Here is a 24,939-nt window from a genome sequence, read left to right on the forward strand (position 1 = left end):
CGCAGAGGATCGGTACAATGTGATCATGAAAGCCTTAACATTTGAAAAAAATGCAGGATTCATGTTTTCACATCATTTATGCTATATTCTGGTCGTATTCAGACTAAATATTTCGTTTTTTGTTTTTTTTTATTGTCTGTTGTTCTCAGGAGCTAACATAAAAACTTTCTCTAGTCTATTGGAGGAGTCTAAGCTCAGCATTCGCCAGTAGAACCCTCTCACCCACAGGATTTGTATGAAATTCAATGTTTGGTGCAGAGGGGAGTATGGTTTTATGGATCTCCTTCAGCAACTTAGCTTTGCTTCCTGGTTGCAGGGGATTTAAATCTTAATCCATCAAAGAGTCGAGATATACTGTTAAGTTCTCAACTTTGTCAGAACCGTTTGGGGAAGGCCACTCCCTGTTGAAGCAGGACTGCCTTCCACTGCATAAAGCATGGATGAGCCGAATAAGTGCGGAAATAGCGGACCCGCCTGTACAAAATCTTAAACCCAACTTGATTAACTTCTTTTGAGACAGATTAAAGCAGAGGTGCTGAGTCAGGTATTCTCATGTGATATTATTTAACCTTATAACTATGCTTAGAGATGAAAGTTAAGAAAAATGTTCCCATAAGAGATAAAGCTAATAAACACTAAATTAAAGCTGCAAAGTGCAAGTTACTCTTGCCGCAGCAGACTCTCGTAAGAAAGATAAGAAAGCTATCATCATTCATTACTTTCCTCTTATTCAATTGACCATCAAACTCCAATGTGGTCTTTTTTTCATTAGACAAAGGTTTTGTTATTTTACTTGGGTGTGAAATCAGTGATGGTTTAATTTAATTTAACTGATCTCACATTGGAGAGAATTTCCTCTGCATTGGACCCACCCCACTGGGGCGCCCAGGGAGCAGTGTGGGGTTAAGGGTCTTGCTCAGAGACCCTAAGTGGCAGTATGTGGGAGCGGGTCTCAAACTCAGAACCTCAGGATTTCAGGATCTATGCCCTAACCGCAAGGCGGCCCCTCCCCTAATATTGCTGGTGTTTTGTGATCTACCTTCAAAAAACAGTTGCCTGTGTTTTCTCACTAATGCATCAATGGCGGTGGAGACTAGACAGAGTAGCAGGTGAACGAGAGAGCGCAGCTCGTCATACCCACGCTCACGACACAAAACTATGACCGAAACCATGTGTTATGAACAGACTTATGGAGCCTATGAACACAACTGTGGTTAAAAGAAGACTTATCAATTACATGGCGGGCAGTTAACTCTTCTACAGATGCATTGCACCTTTAAATATTCATTGGTTAACAGTCAGATATTCTTTAAGGTCATGCGTGAAGGCTGACAAAAAAAAAGATGAACGTTTTTACATTTTAATGAGGGAGAGAATAAGGTGGACTCATGGCCAGTAGTTCTTTCAAGGATGAAATCCCGTTTTGCAAACACTGCAGCTTCAGTCTTTGTGTTCCCAGGATACATTCTTTGGATTTTTGCACAAAGTAATCACATAAATTCACTGGAAAAAGAACAACAGCTGTGTTTATCAGTAAAATCCCTCATCTAATGTATGATTGTCTTGCCTTACAAGACTTAACAGCATATGTAAAGCTGGGAAAAGTCCAGATAAATTCACTATAAATAGAATTAGTAGACAAATAGTTTCACAGAGGAACTGCAGTGATTTCAGTTGATATCCTCTTTTTTTTAGAAAGTCCTATAGGGAAGCAAGCAACTGCCATCACTTAGCAAAAAGTGTCAAATTTTACTGAGGTAATGCTGAAGCTAAATTTTTTAGCTATCTGGTTCTTCCAGAACTTCAGTGTGACAGATTTAGCTCTAAAACATCTGAGCCTGAGGGGATATTTTGAAGAGAGGAGATGACTAAATAATTATGCTGCTACTGATGCAGAGATTGTTCATCTCTGGCAGCTGGTAAGTATGACCACATCTCCATCATAACAGCCTCATCACAAGAAAAGCGGGGAAAGGGGTCACTTCTGTCCAAATGCTCAATAAAATACTGAAACTTAAAGAACAGCAGAGGACTGGTGCAGAATTATTTTAAATAGATATTGATTTTTCTGATACCCCAGAGAGAGAAAAAGGCGAGCACTATGAATGCATAAACCAAAGAATCCAATATTTAATAGTAATTTGGCTGCATCTCAGCCAGCGCAGTGAACTAATTCAGATTTATATCTAAGAACACCATTATGAATAAAGATTGGTTTAAAAACAATTTGGTGAAAATATTTAGGGCCGTTTCTCAATTCACAAGAACACGAGTACAGGCTCAAGTCCTTGCCAATTATGTTCTTGAGAAGCATGCAGGAAAGTATTGACTTGGGGAGAACGGGAGCACACAGCATAAATGGGGCAACTGGGACAGAAGCGTACCCATGACATTACTACATGCTCAGCCTTTTAGAAGCTGCTTTTCACCTGTTATTAACAGTCTCTAGAAAATAATAAATTGGGACTTTTTTCATTTAGTTGGGCACTAATAATTAACACAGTCAGATAAACACAAATCAAATTAACATTTTCACACGGCTATGGCGAGAGAAGGACGCTGCAGAAGGGTTAGGGTTAGCCCTGGCTGCCGTTACCCTCACATCTCCGTTGGTTACCGCAGTCTTCTCAACTTCTGAAATTTTTCTTTGAATTACCGGTACACTTTAAATTGGTAAATGGGCCATATAGTGATGCTTAAAAGTGTAATGTTATTGCCTCAAATTATCTTAAAACGTACTTTTATTGAACAACAGCAACAGAAAAGAGAACGTTTGACTCAATACTCTGAGCTCTGTGAGCGCTCCATTGAAAGCTACTGCTGCCGCTGTGCATGCTGGGACAGCTGTCAAACTCAGAAATGGACAAGTCTGCTCTGATGCATGCTGGGTAAATAGGGAGAGTCAAGAACAACATCCATGGACTTTGTCGGTTCTTGGTCTGCTCTTCTTGTGACTTGGAACAGTACTAGGGCTGAGGCTGATGATGTTTCAGTACATGAGCACATGAGAACGCACAAGTACACATACTGAGAAACGGCCTGGGTCTATTACTGTTACTGTGCTTCAGGTTATGAAGGAGATCTTTAAGGGGACCAAAGACTCACAGAATAAAAGTTTTTCACCTTTATGGTGCGTTCACACTGAAAGTGCTTCAACTGTGAATTTTGGACTCTAGAGTGCGGCTTGGATTTATCTAATTTGATTAGTTGAAAAAATTTTTAAACTCGTTTGTAAGCAACAAAGTCCACTTCAAAAATAATTCTTTGTAGTTACATTAGTAATCAGGAGTATGATCCTTTAAAAATTCAATTTCAATTCAATTCAATTCAGTTTATTTATATAGTGCCACATTCACAACACGTCATCTCAAGGCACTTTACAGTTCAACCAGATCATACAGTCAAATTGATACAAAGTTTTCTATCTAAGGAAAACCAGTTGATTGCATCGACTCATTGACTCAAATACAATCCCTCACACTAAGAACATTTTGAAAAATATGCAGCAGTTGTTTGGAGCAGCAGATCCTCTGCATATCGGTAGTCTCTTCCTCCCAAAAGACTCCTGGATTAGCTTTTCTGATTGGCTGACAATCTATATCAAGCTGCCAAAGTTCAGGTTTCTGAACTCCAGGATCAAACGCTGAGAAGGCAGGATGCTGGGATGCGCCGCTTCCGATGGTCGGACATGCCACAGGACCTCTTTACGCTGTTTGACGGCCTCCCCCATAGACCTTGTATTTAAAATCAGATGCTTTTACACCCAGAATGCATTCAGTGTGAACGCACCTTTAGTCAGGAGCACAGAAACTAAATGACTGAGCATGCTGACGATCTGTTCAAGGTAACACCTCACATACCATTTTAACACCATAACATACCATTTGGCATGTTACCAGTAGGGGTGAGTATTGGCAAGTTGCTGCAATACAATACATGTCATGACATTTGAGTCACAAAACAGTAATATCAAGATATTGCATTATCACTATATATTGCAATATTTTTCCCAGCTATCAAAATCAAATGTATACATAAAAAAGCAAGTGCTGTATATATTTATCAGAAGATACTGATAATTTACTTATTTTGGTATCCATGTTGTTTTGGGTTAGGGTCAGTCCACGTCTACAACTGCAGATATGGCGCCAGCCGCACAGCAAAAGGACTCCACAGCACTGTCTGCAGAGTACACCCATTTTCCATCATTGCTTTAGGTAAATAAATGTTGTCTTTTTAAAATCGATATTAGGAACTGAATGATCGATATTATATCTGGTAGCTGAAAATCACGTTATATCACCAAATCAATTTTTTCCCACATCCCTAGTTACCAGTGGGTTTCCTTGTGAGGCTTGTTTTTTTTTATTACTCTTATTACTACTCAATGTCCTCTTTGCATATTTAAGAGGAGCACTTTCCAATATATCATCAGAAAGCCTTTGTATTTATTATTATAATAATCATCATTATTATTTTTATTAAGGATTTCTTTGGTTTTATTCCTTTTGATGATTTAAAGTCTTCAGTCAAAAATTGGTGTAGTTTCCTATTTAATGATTAAATCAATCTCATCATTTCTTTAATCTTTCTGCACATTTTCCCCTTTAGTTGAAAAGACCAGGAAACCAGAGCCCTTGTTTGTCTCAGACAGGGAAAGGAATTTGAACTGATAAAGCCATCAGCGTTTTTAGTGACAGTGAGATGAGTCGCATGCATGAAATGATTTATCAGGTGATTATTGTTATCAACAGAAGGTGATTTCCCAGGAGATCTTCCAGAGTGAAACACATTTAAAGGAGACATACTGGTTATAACTAACTCAAAGAATACTGTTTTATTCCTATATGCAGGTACTTTACAATAAAGGTTATTAAAACACCGGTCCACAACCTTCAAACTTTCAGCAGAGCTCTGCCTGCATTGATCGCACCCTTTCCTTTGCAATTTAGATCTCTGATCCATAACATCAGACTCGTATTCGTTCTCAGAGTCTGAACTTAAATGTTGTGTATTTGCTACCAAAAAAAGTGTTTCTACTTTAATTTCCTTTTTAGGCTCAACTCTAATGCTATGCTAAAGGGCAATTTATAAACTGTATCAATAGGAGCTGTAGGTGTCCTGTGACAGCAACCAGTCCAGTTTCCAGGAGAGGAAAGTGAAAACAGAGAAACGAGAAAGGCACCATAGAAAGATCTGGTGAGTAGCCATCATAGAAGGTCAGCTAAGGGCTCTCAGCTAGTGCAGTCACACTTTTTTAGCCTTTTTCTGTTTTGGTTCCCATCAAAGCAGAATTGTTTATTTTCCATCACAGCTGTAAAAAAAGTGTGACCCCAATAGCTGCAGGCGTGAACACTTAATTTTTCATGTAACACATTTGGACATCTGAAGCAGAGCATAAAACAGCTGATGTTGGTATATGAAGGGGCGGGAGCTTGCCTGAGAAAGGTCCAGCTCTACCTATCCTGATGCTCATCTCCTCTGAGTCTGGCAGCTGGAACCACGGATCCTCTGCTTTTTCCTTGGCCAGCTTGGAATCACTGGGCAGGGCCAAGGCGGTGTGGGGGTCGGCGCCAACGCCCTGGTGATGGCGAAGGAAGACCGAAAACACACAGATCAGGTCAAACAGAATTTACATTCAACATTTTGAAAAATAAGTTTTTTTTCTGCGTCCAATAGAAAAAACAAACACTGAACACTTTAACCCCTCTGTGAAAACTGAAAGAAGCAGCATAATGCTAATGTTAAATAAAACATCTTCAATGTAAAAACTGTCAGTATACAGTATCACTGATGACCCACTAAGATGGGTGGTGAATATTTTATGTTGTAAAATAGACTAGAATTCAACTTTGATGTCAAACATTTGGTAGCTTTCATTTAGGGAGTTTGCTTCATTTCAAGGCAGTGAATTTATGAGACAATTATGTTACAAATAGGTCATAATGTATGTTCATGATCCGTACCATCTGTGGCATTACACATCTGTATTCTACACATCTGTATTCTATGTAAGAAATTGAAATTATCTTATTTTACTTTTCCCATAAGCAAGCTGTTGCCATAGTTCATAGGAAATGAGCTTTTGTGAGGGCATGGATGTATGGTTGCAGTGCATTCCTCAAACACCTGCAGAACACGTGATTTCACAAACTAAAAAACGTTTTTACTTTATTGGCCTTCTTCCTGAAATTTTGTTGTCCTAAAGAAATTTATCAACAAAAAATTTTACAGGGCATATTTGAGAATGACTTATAGTCACCGAGAGAAACCCATAATTGCTAAGTTATATGAACTTTAAGTAATGCTACCTTCTATTTAAGATCTACCAGACACAAGTATCATAATAACAAGTTATTTATAATGGGAATTCAGAGCATTTAAGCAAAAAACAAAAGTAAAAAAATTTTTTTGAGAATCCAGTTAACCTAAGTATTGTTTTTGTTGGACTATGGGAGGAAGCTGGAGTACTAGGTGAGAACCCATGCATGCTCAGGGAGAACATGCAAACTCCATGCAGAAAGAGGCGGGCCGGGAATTGAACCCTGCTTCTTGCTGCAATGCAGGAGAGCTACCAACTGCTCCACTGAGCAGCCCTAAACATAATTTATTTAAAAATCAAATCAAAGTCAATTTCTCTTGAAATAATTATGTTTCCCCTTTGATTTAAGCAGGGAAATAAAACAAGTTGTCAACTGAATAAAAAGATTCATGTTTAAAATGAAAAAAAAAAAAATATAAAACATTCATTTTATTTTAATTTATTTAATTTAAAATGTATTTCAAGTGAATCATCTTATTTTTAAGAGCAAAACCCCTAATTAAATTGGCAGATCATTGCATTTACCTGCTGGAATTAACTAATTTTAAAACATTTCTACTAATTTTTAGATCTCTTTGGTTGCAGTGATGGTGGCTGGCAGCTGCTTACCTTATTGACCAGCCTACAACAGTTAATATCGATGGAACCCGATTAGTTAAGATAAAGTTATTTTGGATTCTCCAGAAGAAGAAACATAGGAGTGTTTATCATTAAACTCATCTGGATGTTCTGGCTGTGCTCTCACCTCCCTAACAACACATTTTTCTTAAGTTGTTTTAGGTCTGGTCTTGGGTGCTTGAACATGCAAATAAATTTTTAATGAATGAGTTATTGTGCACAGGGTTGGCACCACTTACATCTCTCCAGACTGCACTTCAATCAAGCAGTTGCACCTTGGCCGTATCGGCTCCCCTCCTGCAGTACACCCACCCACAGCCACAGTCTCTGTCTGCCTCTTACTCTGTAGGAAACTATTTGGTCCTCAGTTCTCAGACCATCATACCTTGCATGTCTGTTTACTAAAACCACTATTCTTGTTCAGCTTCACCTCTCACATTAGCTTTAAGCTGGTTTTAAGCAGAGCACCAGTATCTGCCTGTTTCTCTCATATATATTCTTTCCAACAACAGTAATCTGTATAACAGGAGAATTTCAGTGAACCATCATTAAGGTGTCTGTAAGCTAAACCAAAGCGAGTGCTGCTGCTGAATGTTTTAAACTTCACACTGTCTGTTTGAGAAAGTTTAGCTGATCTCAATAAACCCATCCAGCTAATCTTTGGTTCAAAGCATTCAGCTTCAGTTAGAAAAACACAGAGATGAAGCAGCAATCAGATCTGGCTGTACAGCTGTAAAAAACAAGATGGGTTAAAACATCTTTTTGAAAGTTGTGCAAATATCACTTGTTATCTGCAGGGCTTCTCGATATGACTTTGGGGATTTTATCAGAAAGTCATTTGAACTAACACAGTCCATCACATGCAGGGAAGTTTTCAAGAACATTTACTATCCAATCAGAAAACTGCAGTGTGCAATCATCTTTAGCCTCCTTTGCTTATTACACCTGTGATTAATTGTTTTTGAACAACTATCTGTGTAGTCAAACAATAGTTTGCACTGCTTAAATTTAAACAACAATCGCTGACTTGAGTAAATCATTAACTGATGTTTTAGAAGTTGTTCTGGGGTCTTCAGACATCTCTCTGCACTTCTAGACTCTTGGAAATGCTGTGATAACTTTGTATACATCCTGCATTAGCATCAACAATTATTTTTCTCAAATTAAAAAGAAATTATTTCGTTTTTGCAGGATGCTTCCTCAAGAAAAGGTGGTTTAATGACTCAAACTCTTCGGGCCACCTTCACTTTACAGTTAACTGCCTGATTACAAACTGTGAACATTACAGAATCAAAACACATGATTGGACAGCAGTGGTTTGTGCTGTGGCTCAATAAAAATGTCAATTATTAGGGGGCTAGAAATGTTGACATAAAAATGAATGTAAGCCTTGAAAATAAAACTATGTTTGGAAAAACTGTTTGGAATGTGTTGAACAGTTTAACAGCACTTGGCAAAGTTTCAGTGGTTTTTTCTGACCTGTATCTAGAATCCACCTGCTTGTCGCTCAGCAGATTGATGGTTAGATAAAATTATAATACAGAAGCATCAGAGAGATGACAGAAAACGGCTGAATCCCTATTTCCAACAAAAAACTAAATGCCTGTGATTGCAAAGACTGGCAAGGGATAATTTATGACTCAGCACTATTCTCTGCCTGATTAAGACAAGTTTAGATCAGCACAGCCTTTCTTATTTATTTTTCTTCTTAGGCTTAAAATTTTAATAAAACTGAAAATAGTTCTTTACACAAGCAGATCTAAAAAAACAAAAAAAAAAAGACAATCCTGATCTAAGACATAAGTCTGAGTTTTACTGTTTGAAGTGAGTGATTGATCTTAGAGCAAGTTAAAAAATCTGACTTTAGTCTTTCTGGAAACTAATAAAAAGTTGGACATTGGAAATATTTTACAGTTAATCAGATTCAAGTAATTCACAATAGTATAAAATGTTTGGTAAAGACTCCAACCAGGAATCACATTTTCTCTCTGGTATTCAACTTGATATATCTACTCTTTTCCATCAAAAAACGTAAACTCCATTTCTAAAAGGAGCTGTTATCATCTGGTGTCTGCTTCTGACATTCCTCTGTGGCTTTGCATCACTCTGCACTTATAAAACTAAATGTTTGTTTTCACCCTGGTGTGGAGAGATAAATGCATGCATGAAAAATGAATGAAAACGTTACACATACAAAGTCAATTACTTTGGCCAATTTATTACCAACCAAAAGATACAGATTCTGTTTTTCTAACCATCTAACCATGGTAATGCTGCACTGAATGCAACATAGTTTTGTTTCTCAAAAGACTAAGAGCCAAAAACTGCAATTATTATCAGGAATAATATTTAAACTGCTGTCATCAGTCAGATCATGCTTCTCTATTATGACCCACCATATTTTCTTGGTTGGTAAGCTTTTTGTTCCTGGAAAGTTAAATACTAATCATAGCTGTCCCTGTAAATTCCAGCCGCTGTAAATTCTTCATCTTTTACACATCCTCCATTTGGGATCATACCAAATTGGTTTTGCGATACTGTGGTCAGAAAACCACAAATTCAACCACAAATCAAAAAAAAAAAGGACATTTTTCACACTGTGAGTTCAATCAAGTCAATCAATCAAACATTTACTATTTCTGGCTATATCCAATGAATATCTGTATAGTCAGTGCTGTGCCATATGCCATGATCATGGTTTTTGGACATTGAAAACCAGTGTCCATATTTCATCATGACATGATGACCAGAGAAGAGGATACAAATTTGGTTCATAAGCAGCTGTAAAGGGCTGGTTATACTCCCTGCAGCAGTGTGTCGCAGTGAGCTTTTTTGATTTATGCTCAATATTGAAGCATGGTCTGCTGTATGTTATTCCACGCCACAAGGCAAGAGGACATTCACAAACTAGCTGTGGGTCTAGATACGGCCGAGGCGGTGAGGAAGTGGGAGCAAGTTTGTGCGACAACGAAAGGGTGAAAAAAAGAGCGGGGATCCAGTGTTCAGGCGCACCTCACTCTTCTACCTGGTCCAACTTCACTAGTCGTTTTCCACAATGGTGGTCAAATAAACAAAACAAGCCAGAAGGGTACCGAACAGGAAATATGCATAGAGTACAACAAATGTAGATTTGACCAATCAGAGGCCTCCTGTCTGTGGCATGGTGTGCGGTCACCTACAATTTGGGAGAGGTGCAGCCGAGTGTCTGAAGAATACATCAGCCTTAAGACACTCTCTTTCCCATGAAGCTGCCTGGGGTGAACTTCGGAAGGGTCTTCACCAAAATGGAGATCCAGGCCCAAAAAGACCCAGATCTCCACAATTATCAAGGATAAGTCATCATGGACCTTTCAGAACCAAACTGCTGCAAAACAGACTTTTTGCAACACATTTCTCTTGAGTTTCAGAACATACTCTGAAGAATCCCTTTGGGGTGAGCCACCTGGACAAGAAAACCCCTGGTTGCTATTAGCCTGTGAGCCTCTGTGAGCCTCTGCTGGATGAAATTCAAGCCTTCCAAAATGGACATGGAAATAACGGTTTGCAGATCTGGCACAATTAGGGACAGAACAAACAATATGTCTTTTGATGTTTTTGATAAATTATGTGTTTACTGATGAGGAAAGACAAAGCTAACAGGATGGACTGCATGCTATGCTATACTACAGGAATATGTTTTCAGCTGTTTTTGAAGCTTGGTCAAGCTTTATTTCACTAAGGGTTTAAACACTGATATAACATTAGTGTTCATGTGTCCCTCAGATGCTCAGTACATTTCCATTACCAAGTATGACAAAAAGTCTACTCGCTGCTAGCTATTTCAAAGAGGGTAAAGAATCACTTAACTAAAGGTTATTGGTTCCTGAATAGGCAAATCATTTAATAAAACATTAATTGGCTAAATAATGTTTTATTCACCTCATGGATTTGCATTGTGAATTGGTCTGAAAACATTCCAATTTCTCTAAATTAGTGAAAAGCTAATTTGATCATATCCCAAATTATTCTAGATAAACTTTGGTTTTCAAACACAAGATCCATCTTAAACTGTAATATGGTTTTCAGCACTTGTTTTCCCCTTCCTTTTTGTACATAGTAATTTAGTTTAGTTGAGTTTCACTAGTTTTAGTTAAGAGTTTTAAACTAAAATATGTTTGACTTGGAGCTGAATGAGATTTGTAAATAAACTTTTATATTTTGAACAGAAGTTGTGGTGAATTTATTCCATGTATGTGCAATATTACCTGTTTGATCATGATTTGAGCTTGAATCCCTCTTTCATTTATTGTTCTAACACACCGCTAGTAGGGCATGTGTTCATAAACAGTATATAAAAGCCGAAATAATATCTGATTAAATATATATATATATATATATATATATATATATATATATATATATATATATATATATATATATATTACGGATGGGACGATTTATGAAAACCGTCAGAACCGTTCGGTTCGACTGTCTCGGTTCGCGTGTGTTTCGTTCGGTTCATGCGCTGCTCCTTTTTCTCATAGGGGAAGCGTTTACACTCCAGAGCAGAAGGTGGCGGTACTGCGACCAAAGCCAACTACCAGTAGTAAACAAGAAGAAGAAGAAGAAGCGAAGCAGCGTAGCCGGGTGTAGCAGGGAAAAAAATCAGTTGTTGTGGAGAATTGTGTCGGAATGGCGAGTGGGAAAGAACAGGAGTTGGAAGACGCGCCAGCAGCACTTTATAGGTCTGCTGTATGGGAGCGCTTTGCATTTAGAGTGACCTACGATGACAACGGAAAGAAAGTTGTGGATAAAAGTGCAACAGTGTGCGAGCATTGTGCAACACGTTTTGTTTACGCTAACAGCAACATGACCAACATGTCATGCTAACCCCGAAATCCCTCATACTCCGTCAGCAACCCCCGCTCCCCCCGCTGCGCTCCAGACCGGCTGCTCAAAGCAAAGCATACAGCCTCCACTGTGGCTCCCTCCGTCCGCTCCCCTATGAGTCCCTTGGAGATGGTAGAGAGCATGCACCAGATGATTAAATTCAAAGCAGCAAAACATACGGAAATGATCCAGGGTTTCCGTGGATCTTTGAAAATAATTACAATCCATTATTTTTTGGGGGATTTTTTTCATTAATTCCATCAATTTTTATGGGATTTCGGTGTAACAATCAACATGTATCGAACCGAACCGAAAACCGTGACCAGAAACCGTGAATCGAACCGAAACGTAGATTTTGTGAACCATTCCACCCCTAATATATATATATATATATATATATATATATATATATATATATATATATATATATATATATATATATATATATATATATATATATATATTTACCACTCCATACAGGGGAGGGCAATAAACATCTTAAAGTATCAGAAATATAAATTCCCAGCTGGCTGGGAATTAAATAAAACAGTTATTCACAACATAAATATGGCATCCAACCTGGATTGGCACTGAATATAAATCCACAACATCAGCATCCATGTACAACACAACCTTAGCTGTCAGGTTAGTGAGCACAAACTCTCCTCCAAATTTACTTGAAAACACATTGCATTAAACTTTAACCAAGTTCTCTGTATCTATGAAGCTAACATATTTCAAAACCATCTCCATTTCCTAAAGGGATGCACATGTTCATTAGAGTCAAGCTATAATCTTTTATCTCATGTCTAATGGTGACATTTATGTTGGAGTGGTACATTGTTCCTTTTAAAATAAGGTCAAAGTCTACATCTCCCAGTAGGAATGGTTTACTTTTCATCATATGCATCATTGGCTCTTCTCTAAATGCTCTGTTAATGGTTGCAGGCAGCTAGTTAGATTTTCGGGCTCACGTCTGAGCTGTTTGGGGTATGGTATGAAAGCCGTTTGGTGGAAGTGATGCAATGACGTTTCTATGGTTAAAGGACCGTAAAACCCATTCTATGTAAAAATGAAGATGAAAGCCACATGGCTTTATTTTAGGGTCCTGTATGTTTGCTTAAATAATTGATGTCTTTTTGACTTTGACACCACCATTTCACATTCTTGATTCTTTAAATGCAAGTTTGTATTCTTCCCCCCTGATACAAGTATTTTTTTTTTTCCTTTCCAGCTTTTAAATTCCAAATGAGCTCTACCATGATTTTAAACCAATAGGTTTTCTCACAATCTATCCAGGAAATAGTTACTGTTTAGCCTAGGGACGTAGCAGATATGCTTCAGTACTGTTGTTAGCACACAGATTGTCTGGTCTTCAGAGAGGCAGGTCAGGAATACATACTCATTTGTTTCAAATTTCTATCCCAGTGTGCTGGTGATGTCATCACCACTACCAGGACAGTAACCTGTAGTCCAAACCAGAAAATTCAGTCGAATGCTGAGGTGAGAGTTCTACTGAATGCTATTCTGAAATCTAGGGACGGTGTGTTTTAAGGACAGGTGAGGCATCAGCACTCCAAGAATGACAAAAAGTGCAAAGTATTGCAACTGTAAAAGCCACATACACCCAGAAAATTCAGGGTCACTTCACTGCTGGTGACCCACAGCAGACTTCGAAAGGCATTAGATTACGTAGATTAGATTAGTTAGAACTTTATTGATCTCACAATGGAGAAATTCACTTGAGACGTTGGCTCTTATAAACAACAGAAGGTGCACAATGGAGGAAAATGTGCATGAAGTACATACAGTGTATCCAGATGTATACAGTGGATGGTAAATAATAAAGAAGGCTACAACCTTGGGGATGCAAAATGCCTGAGGGACCCTTCATTAACAGATGCACTCACCTCATAATGACATGCAGACCCTCTGTGTGACAACAGCAGATGTGAGGAAGACCTTACAGCGAATCAACCCAGTAGGGCTTCAGACCAGGGCAGTTGTCTGAGGTACAACTGGACATCTTTAACACCTTAATGTCAATGCCATCTGTCCCAACCTCCTAAAAGTTTGCTACTATTGTTCCTGTCCCCAAGTTCTCCACTGTGACAGGGCCTGAATGACACTAATCTAGATCCTTAACAAATGTTGTCATGAAGTTCTTTGAGAGTGCTTCCATAAGGCTCGAGTGTCAGATTCAGATCACAAAAAGATGGCGGCGCGCAGAGTCGCAGCGGCCCGGGATACTAAACTTTTTAGTAGCTTTTATGTTTTTTTGGTGGTAGTTTTTATTATAACGCACAGTTATAGCACTCTTGCACTACAATACAGCCGGACCGAACTATTACAACTCAATCACGGTGCACAGTACCTGCCGATCGGACACTATACCATCCCTCCGGAGATCATCAAACCACCAACCGGGACACCCGCAGCAGCGAGCCAGAGGAGGAAGCGCTGTGAGCGGGGCAGAAGAGAGGCAAGCGGGCGGGCGTCTGGGCGAGGCTAAAAGCTAAGCCCTTCAGACTACCGCTTCCTACCATCTTCCTTTCTAATGCGCGGTCAATCAGGAATAAGATGGACGAGATCAGACTGCAATTGTCCACACTGAAAGCCTTGAACAACTGCTGCTGCGTGATCTTCTCCAAGACCTGGCTAGACAGCTCCACTCCCGATGCTGCTATCGAGTTGGGGGACCGCAGTGTCTACCGAGCCGACAGGACAGCGGACTCGGGTAAGAAAACCGGTGGCGGCCTCTCCATCTACATCGCAAACTCCTGGTGCACCAACAATACGGTTGTGGATAAACTGTGTAGTCCAGACGCAGAACTTTTATTGCTTAAGTGCCGACCGTTCTACCTTCCTTGTGAGTTCAGTGCTGTTTACATATGTGCTGTTTACATTCCACCTGACGCTAACGCTAAGGTAGCACTAGCACAAGTATACAGTAGCATCAACAACTGCCTGGTAGCACACCCAGACTGTGTTTTTATCGCAGCTGGGGACTTCAATCATGCGGACTTAAAATCTGTTCTGCACAACTTCCACCGAAATGTCAAATGTGCTACCAGAGGAGATAGAACTCTGGATCAGGTGTATACTAATGTAGCAGATGCTTACAGAGCCCAGGCATTAGCTCACCTGGGTCTGTCAGACCACCTCTCCCTCCTGCTGCACCCACAGTACACACCCAAAATCAAGAGTGCTGAGACCACCGTCCGAACTGTAAGAATATGGCCAGAGAGCGCTGATCCTATGCTACAGGACTGTTTCCACCACACAGACTGGGATGTTTTCAGAGAGCAGGGCACAGTAACGCGGGATATACTGGACAATAACACCACCTCTGTTCTAGACTACATCTGCTTCTGTTTGGACAATGTTACAACTTGGAAACAAAGCCGTGTGTATCCTAACACTCCACCTTGGATGACACACGGAGTACAGCAGCTCCTCAGAGCTAGGAATCGTGCTTTTAGGTCTGGTGACCATGAGGCATACAGCAGGGCCAGGACTGCGCTGAGGAGGGGCATCAAGTCTGCCAAACAACATCACAGGAGGCGCATCGAAGCCAGATTTGCAGACACGGCTAATCCCAGGCAGGTGTGGGAGGGCATCAGGGCCATAACTGACTACAAAAAGAAAACACCATCTACCCCAGCCAACAGTCCCAACTTGGCGGAGGATTTAAATTTATTTTATGCCCGCTTTGACAAGGAGAACACCGACCTTGCCCTCCCCCCTCTCCCCCCCACAGCCCCAGCCCCAGTCCTGACCACACACGAGGTGAGGTGCGCTCTCCGCCGCATCAACATCAGGAAAGCACCCGGGCCGGACGGTGTACCGGGCCGGGTGCTCAAAGACTGCGCTGCGGAACTCACAGACGTCCTCACCTCCATCTACAACATCATGGGTACCAGCCTGCTTCAAAGCCGCCACAATAGTCCCCCTTGCCAAACAGTCCCATGTCACAGGCCTTAACGACTACAGGCCTGTGGCACTCACTCCCATCCCCACCAAGTGCATGGAGAGACTGGTCATAAAGCACATCAAAGCCGCAACTCCACCATCACACGACTCACACCAGTTTGCCTACAGGGAAAACCGCTCCACAGAGGACGCCATCGCCATCGTGCTCCACACACTGCTGGAGCATCTGGAGCACCAAAACACCTATGCTCGCCTCCTCTTTGTGGACTACAGTTCAGCATTCAACACCATTCGGCCCTACAAACTCCGCCACAAACTTCACTAACTGGGACTCAACACCACCCTGTGCAACTGGACTGTGGACTTCCTCACCAATCGTACACAGAGGGTCAGAGTGGGCAACAACATCTCCTCCACTCTTTCCATAAACACCGGCGCGCCCCAGGGGTGTATTTTAAGCCCTCTGCTCTACACCCTGTTCACACATGACTGCTCTGCCTCTTCTCCCTCCAACCTGATCGTCAAATTCGCTGACGATACCACCGTCCTGGGCCTCATCACCAACAACGATGAGAGGGACTACAGGGCAGAGGTGCAACATCTGGCATCATGGTGTGACAGCAACAACCTTGCTCTTAACACCAAAAAGACCAAGGAAATGATTGTGGACTTTAGGAAAAAACAGCCTAAAAAGCACGAACCCCTCTCCATCAGTTCAGAGGTGGTGGAGAGGGTCAGTACTTTTAAATTCCTAGGGGTGACCTTGGCGGAGGACCTGTCTTGGGGCACTCACATCGCCTCTGCTGTTGGGAAGGCCCAGCAGCGCCTTTTCTACCTGAGGAAGCTGAGGAGCTACCACATCCCCAGGCCACTGCTGGTGAACTTTTACAACTGTGCCATCAGCAGTGTTCTGACTTATGGGCTCCTAGTGTGGTTCTCTAGCTCCTCCAAAGCAGACCAGCAGGCACTCCAGCGTGTGGTGAAAACAGCAGGGAAAATCACTGGAATGCCTCTCCCAGAGATTAGTTCCATCTACACCACACGCTGTCTACGGAGAGTGCAGAACATCATGCGTGACAGCCACCATCCTGCCCATCACTTGTTCCAACTTCTACCATCAGGTAAAAGGTACAGGTCCCTTCAGAGCCGGACCAAAAGACTGGCCAACAGCCTATACCACCAGGCCATAAGACTCTTGAATTCACAAGACTTGAGGAACAAACTACCTAAATTCTGAATTCTGAATGTTTTGCCTTATTCATTAGGGCCCCCTTATTATAGTCTGGTTGGGAGCTGTGTATTTATTCTGTGTGTGTGTGTGTGTGTGTGTGTGTGTGTGTGTGTGTGTGTGTGTGTGTGTGTGTGTGTGTGTGTGTGTGTGTGTGTGTGTGTGCGTGCGTGCGTGTGTGTGTTGGGGGGGCAAGCATTATGGCACTTGATAATCTTTGCTGCACTTTAAGTGGGATGGAGGGGGGGGCTGGGGGGGTCAAGCACTGGTGTCACTTTTACCTCTTGTGCACTTTACTTGGAACTTGCTGCTACAAAGTATTGTACCCCAAACATAATTTCGTTGCCTTTTTTTGACAATGACAATAAATTTTTGAAACTTGAGAGGATAGTTATGACCCAAAGGCAGGACTCCATAGACATCACTGAGGGCCCACATTAGTATGCTTACAAGAGGAACCAATCCACAGCTGACACCATCTCATCAATGGTCCACACAGCCCTCAACTACCAGGAACTCCTACAACCAACTGCTTTTCTGTGATTTCTTCTCGGCCTTCAACATCATTCTTCCACAGACCTTAGTAGGGAAGCTTTCCGCTCTTGGACTGAATCCCACACTGGAGAACTGGGTGTTGGACCTCCTTACCAACTGACGTTGGTCCGTGCTGGGCCCCCTCCGTGCTGGGCCCCCTCTTGCTTACTCTGCTAACTTATGAAGGCACAGCAAGACAGTGCAACTGTCATATTGCAAAGTTTGCATACAAAACAACAGTAGTGTGAGAAATTATGGTGAGTACTAATACAGAGAGGAGGTTGAACACCTGATTCAGTGGTAAAGAGATATAACATCTGCATCAATGTGAATTAGATCAAGAAATACATATGCCAATGAACTCATTAAACACTAAGACATAAGCCAAACTTCACCATGAACAGACTTTTTCTGTAATGTTGCCTTAAAATACACTGATGGGGGTAACGTTCTCCAAATAGATGTAATGTGTCCACAACCTTACTAATATCAAACATGCAAACAGAAGCAACCAGATTACAATTCAGTATTTTCTCTTGACATGGCTATTTGGCTTATTAGTCCTTTTGGTAGTTTTTGTTGCAGGTATGAAGCATTTTAGTATCCTTGCCACCATTTCCCCCCAAAATTTCCAAATAGTCTGAAATGTTTTCATTGTACGGAATTTATGAGCAGTAGAGTCATATGTAAACTGAAGTCTCTAAGCTTTATAGAACTATAGGAATTCTATATGGTTTATAAGGAGTCAGGTATTATTAATCCAATGAGCTTGACTAGGTAATCATCAGCATTTTTTCAGGCAGTTGCTTACTCTGAATCATAATGGTTTGTGCTCAGAAAATGACATGAACTGACTTTTTTTATTTATGACATACAAAATCAGACTTAAAAAAATAGCCTTCAATATATATATATATATTTTTACTAGAAGTATATTAAATAAACAGAAAAGTGTTATATCTGTACATTCCTTGTATAGTAACACTTAAAAAATAAAATAAAATACCCAGCAGAAATTAACAAAACTGAATGGTAGACTAAAGAACAATTTAACCATACAGACAGATGTGGGCATAATTAAGTGGTTTTTGAAAACTGGTGAATTTGATGAACATAGAGGCAGCCTATTCATTAGTAAGCCATTAGCTGACTAAGGCTTAAACGTAAGGGCTAAAAGAGGATGGAATAAAACTTGCAGACATTAGTTTATCCTGTCCTTTGTTTCTGGCATTTTTCCATTTTGTTTCATGCAACAAAGTTTGCATCCCACAAAGCAGGCATAGTGATTAAAGTGCTTCATGTTGTTTAGATTGCACTGTGTACAAAATCTCATCAAAATCAAAGCAAAATGTTAGAACGTCAGGAGGCTGTTAAACAAACAACTGCAAACTTCAAACAAAGTTGGGACGAAGACTGAGGCAAAAAGTCTCATGTGTTCACTGAACAACATATGATAGTCCGAAGGTTATTTGAATAAATAACCAATTTGCCAGCCCCACTGGGGAAGACACTGAATAAAAAGTTATTCATTATAACATATTATGGCTTTCCTGAGTGGGTATTGTAAAGAAAAGCATTGAATTTATCAAACTTACGATATAAACGGATGCAAGGCAGTACATTTAATGCTAATATGGTACTAAAGACACGAAAGCAACTGAAGGACTGCAGACAGTAAATATTCTGAATAGATTTTTATTTTTAAACAACTATGTAAATTTGCTTTTCAATTTCACAATTCTTTGATACTTAGTGGGTTGTCGCAACAAAGTCCAAAAAAATGGAACTAAATATTTGGTTGCACCTTTTTAATGACAGCTCACCGTGCAGACTGTTTCTTGTTTGTGTTTTTACTGCATGCCATGTGCTGTTATGTGAGTGGGCATGTATGAGTGAGTGTTTGTCTGAAAATGGCTCTGTGCATGTGTGTATGTGTGCTCTGTATGTGCGTCACATCATAGATTAGCTCGCATTCCCTCTCCAGGAATGACATTAACCTACAGTGGCCTTTGGTGACAGCCCATGATACAATCTCATCAGCAGGTTTTAGCTCTCCATTAACACCCCTCTAGCAAAAGCAGTTGAACTTTACCACTGTAAAATCCCTCCATCCATCCATCTATCCATCCATCCATCCATCCATCCACATATCTATCAATCCTTATATATGCATCCATCAATCCATCCTTTCACCCACTATCCATCCTTCCATTCATTAATCATCCATCCTTTCATTCCTCAATCATCCATCCATCCATCCATCCATCCATCCATCCGTCCGTCCATCCATCCATCCATCCATCCATCCACATATCTATCAATCCTTAAATATGCATCCATCAATCAATCCATCCTTTCACCCACTATCCATCCTTCCATTCATTAATCATCCATCCTTTCATTCCACAATCATCCATCCATTCATCCATCCATCCATCCATTGGTATAGCCATCCATCCACATATCTATCAATCCTTATTTATCCATCCATCCATCCATCCATCCATCCATCCATCCATCCATCCATCCATCCATCCATCCATCCATCCATCAGTATAGCCATCCATCCATTCCTCAATTATCCATCCATCCATCCACATATCTATCAATCCTTATTTATCCATCCATCAATCCATCCATTTATTTATCATCCATCATCCATCCTTTCATTCCTCAATCATACAACCATCCATAAATTCATCCATCCATTCATCAATCTGTATATTCATCCATCCATCCATCCGTAAATTCATCCATCCATCCATCCATCCATTGATTGAAATGGACGAATGGGTCCACCACATTGGAATGGGGGTCGTTTGGCTTCTTTTGTTAGCCTGTAATACAGGTATGGGGTATTGCAGGCCGTTTCAATTTGCAATTTGTCTAACCAAAAATAAGGCTTTGTTGGGCTACTGTATAAAGCAACTCAACGCTATATCTGACATTTTAATTGAAAAAGTTTCCTGGATGGGAAGCAAAACGTCTTCAAACTTGGAAACAAAGTCCAGTGGATTGTTTTTCTTCTTTTACTTTTTTGGAATGACTATGACCCTGGATGACTGAGAATCTTCACCAGCATAATTAGCACAAAGAAGTTGTTTAAGCTAATGCTAACCGCTAAGACAGAAAAACAGGGTTACAAGCTTTGACGATTTTCAAGCCTAAATAAACTAAAGGCTCCCTACTTTAATAAAAACCATGGTAGTTTTATCGTTGGAACCTAGAAAGACGAAGAGTGTTAAGTTACTAAAGTAAACTTAAATCACATACTGTACAACTCACTCAATTAACACAATAGGAATGCAGACAGGCTCACCACATACAGTAGCATGTAATCAATGAGCATAGTATGTAGTAAGCCAAATTACCAATGAGCAAAGAAGGCTTTCCCATTCATGCCATAGGACAAATTGCAAAAAACCTACCTGATACCAACATGATTTTTTAAAACCAACAAACTACCCAATTATCAAAACATTTCTTTGATCCCATTACAGTAAAAAAAAAAACTAAATGTTAACATTTGGAGAAGTAGGTTAGAAATAGGTTACCATGTTGAAGGGATACAATGCTTTTAATGGGGACATGCGGACCCCAAAATGCTGTTTAGAGCAGTGGTATCAAACCCTACTCTTTGAGTAACCATGTCCTCCAGGATTTAGGTATTTCTTTGCTGCCACAAACCTGAATTAAATAAATAGGTCATCAAGTGGCATTTGCAACCATGAAGGCTTCTGAGGAGGTCATGCAATCCTTTAAATCAACACTGACTATTACAAAAGATAAAAGATGAGAGTACTGGAGCTTTAAGATTGGGAGCAACATGGTTAGAGTATAAGGCCTTTCAGACTTGGTACAAATTACAAAGAGCAAAGAGATTTAAGATAAAAAAGCACATTTAAACATATGGACCATAATTCCAAAAGAAGAACTTGGTACAGAATGTAATTCCTAGATTTAATGAAATCATATGTATTACTTTTATTTTTGCAAAAATGCTGTGATTCTAAGCACACAGTCCAATCAGCAAGTAAAAGGCTTCTGTGGGATAAGTCACGGTCTACCACTGCCTGGATCTAACTATGACCTTTAATCTGACCTTCCCCTAATCTCTGGGGAAGAAAAGTCATCACAGTCTGACTGACTGAGAAAACCCCTGCAAGTTGTACAATGGAGACTTAATTCTGCCACTCAATCAAAAGGGATTAGTTTAGGTCATCCACAGTTAAGCCATGCTCTTGTTGCAGCAAAATATTGTGTATCTGCGAACAGATTTATTTATTTTTAAGTTGAAATTTATAGCAGACATATCAAATGTATGTTTTAACCTGATTTATCTTTTTCTCTTTCTAAAAAAAGCGCACATCCTAATTAGGAGAGTATACTGCAGCGTTATCACACAACGGTTTAACAACCTCGCCGTCGTCCATTAGGTTGAATGCACTATAGCAGATTTCTATAATAAAAAGTCCAGTTTCTGATGTTAACAGGATTTATTCTGTTTGAAAACCCTGAGGACTTGTCATACACTTGGATGAGGTTGAGAAACTGTTGAATAAAAAAGGAGAAAAAGTGTAGAAACTCTCCTGATTCTATCAAAGACACACCGATACCCTGTCACGTATTTAAACACATTGAAACCCACAGGGAAACCCTCACTTTCTTGATTGCTACTGGTGCTCTTGGGTTATCTCTGACTCAGATTACTGGCTGCGCTCCATCTATTTGATCAAGATCTCTCAAGCAGAGTTAAATCTAACTGATGCTTTAATATAAACATTAAAAAAAATCTAATGAAAAAACATAGCTACCCCTTGCCTCAGGGATTTCAATAAAATAGCTGAAAAGCCCTCTGGGGTCCCATTATCCCCACATGGATGGCTGCATATAGCAGACTGCATGAGTCTGATGTGCTGCTGTTTGTCAGTGAGATCCGTAATAATCACTGAACAGACATAAACTAAAATAATTTACTCTAGAGAGAGAGAGAAAAAAAAACTTTAGCTTAAGCCTACAGTGCCGTAAAATGGCAAAAATTGTCATTCAAGGTAAACCAAACATGAGTTTAGAAAAGGCCATCCTACATACAGCCTACATGCAGAGGGAAATGTGATTGTCTGGGTCATGAAGCTCTTATAGAAATTCTCTACAACCAAAACCCTGAAGGACAGGAGCTGTCACCATTCGCTCAAGTGGATAAGAGTCACGCAGCAGGACAATATACTCTGATACCCTCTCGAAAGACCAAGCTTGTCACGGGTTCGTTGCAAAAAATACAAAAAATGATGGCCCAGCCGAAAAAAAATATTGTTTGTGCTTTTTTCTTTTATTGCTCCCCAGGTGGAAATAGTGAAACAGTGACGATATTTACAGTGAAGCGAGAAAACAAAACAAGTATTTACAGGACTATTTACAGGACAACTTACTTGGACAGCCAACACTACCATCAGATCCAGTACTCTCCCTCAAATGAGCTCAGCTCCCCTTTAAATACCCCTTTAGCCCCTCCCCCGGGTAAACCACAATACAAATTAAGGGGTTTTTAAGGATAAAAACAAAATAACCAAATAACAAAACTCAAAACTCAGTTTCCTGCATAGAAACTAAAAATGAACCAAAATGACTCCATACAATGTTCAAAATGTCAGGAACACAATAAACAATATAAAAATACAAAACAAAACACCCAAAATGGTTGAGTCCTTTGTCACGTGACTGGCAAAGCGCGCCACTCTGCGCTATTTCCAGCGTGACGCGGAAGTGCTCCGGTTTGGCCCCTTAACCAGGAACAGCGGGACTGAAGCAGAGATGAGAGGTGAGTGTTTGTGGAAGCTCGGCGCCGAGTGTGCACCCTCAGACGCGCGCGATGACCGGTTCAGGCGGGGGGGGGGATGTTCGTTGGGACTGTGCAGGACCGCGGGACAGAGGTGCGGGCCTGCACGCAGCTGTTTGCCGGGCAGCGCACTCACGTGGGAGAGCTTTCTCCCCGTGCGCGCGCTCCTGGCTCCGCGCTCCCCTGGGCCAGAGGAAGCACGGATACTTAGAGTCTGGGATGGACGCTTAGTGGCGCTCCATCACAAAGCTCCTCACCCTATATCTAAAGGAGTGCCCAGCCACCCTTTAGATTAAGCTTATTTTAGCCGTTTGCATGTGGGATCTCATTCTTTCGTTCATGATCCAGATTTCATGGCCATAGGTGAGGGTAGGAATGTAGACTAACTGGCAAATAAAAAGCTTTGCTATTTTGCTCGTCCACATTAAGGGAGCAGCCACTCTGATTTCCCCTCCAGAGGTGCCAGACAGTTTGCAAGAATCGCTTTGAGGCCAATCAATAATCTTTCTCAATGGCAGAGGTGGGGGATGTGGAGTGAACAAGTCATCTCCATGCCATGTATTTGTTCTGCCCAGCCAATGAACCAGGTGCACAATTTTATTAACTGCTAGGTGACATGCACCGTCCCCAGAGCCAAGCTAAGCGGCCACGGATTGGGTTGCTGAGGCTGCCGTCTCTGACTGCCACTCAATCCTTAATGCGCCCTTCCCTCATGGCTAAAGATGGGGGGCTCACTGGGAGAGGGCGTTGCGTCACTACTTTGGGTTCGGCCCGACCAGGGCCCACAGCGATAAACCCAGACACTTAAAAGTTATGGGGTGAAATTACTTTTTCCACATAGAACTGCTTTGATTTAGATCACTTTTTACCCTTAACAATTAAAACGCTTGTATGAAAACTGCATTTTTTTTACTCACTAAGATTATCTTGATCTAATACTAAAAATTATTTGATTATCTGAATCATTTCAGACTAAAAAAAACAAAAACAACCAAATCTGGAATTTTTAAAATATATATTTTCACAACCCTCTATATCATTTAAATTCCCACAAGCACAAAAACACTTTAGGCAAAAAAAAAAAAAAAAAAACTACCAAGCTTTTTAACCAGTTTTAAATTATTCATGATGTCTATAATCCGTTTCCCCGAATGGCTTATTTTTTTTTACTTCAACAAGAAAGTAACATAAGCATGCTGTTGCATTTACAGCAGACATTTAAAAGCTGTTTGCATCTAATGTTAATTGAGAGATAAAGGTTAAGTTGAGGCTGTGCTGCAGAACTTCCTGTATCTTCTTTGAATAAAAATGTCATCTGATCTAGGAATAAAACTATAAAAATGGCTGTTCAAAAGAAAATATGTTCAATGTAAACCAAAGGACAATGCTTTAAACGTGACAACTCATTTACTGTTTCTAAATATTACTGTATATCATTATTAAACATAGATATTTAACTGTTTTAGTGTCAAACAGTGCATTTTAAAAGATCTGTTTTTTATTTCCCATTCCAGCATTTCTATGAGATATTACCACTAAAAGTTTTTTTTTTTTTTTATCTATTAGAATAAAGTTTTCCTGATTTTTTTGTAAATCTAC

At 40.2% G+C, this 24,939-nt stretch overlaps 1 protein-coding gene across 2 annotated transcripts in view; it reads right to left on the reverse strand.

Moving 5' to 3' along the window:
- The window catches only part of LOC119780150 (zinc transporter ZIP11-like), a 241,477-nt gene that overhangs the window by 89,540 nt on the left and 126,998 nt on the right, over positions 1–24,939 (reverse strand). The window contains exon 5 of one of the 2 annotated variants that reach the window (XM_038280061.1): positions 5,461–5,581. In XM_038280061.1, coding sequence (XP_038135989.1) covers positions 5,461–5,581 — 121 coding nt within the window. Of the gene's footprint in view, positions 1–5,439; positions 5,582–24,939 lie in introns of both variants that reach the window. The other variant, XM_038280060.1, reaches the window with a different exon arrangement.

This window comes from Cyprinodon tularosa, unplaced genomic scaffold (assembly GCF_016077235.1).
Source record: "Cyprinodon tularosa strain WSP-4 unplaced genomic scaffold, ASM1607723v1 ctg156, whole genome shotgun sequence".
NCBI lineage: Eukaryota > Metazoa > Chordata > Actinopteri > Cyprinodontiformes > Cyprinodontidae > Cyprinodon > Cyprinodon tularosa.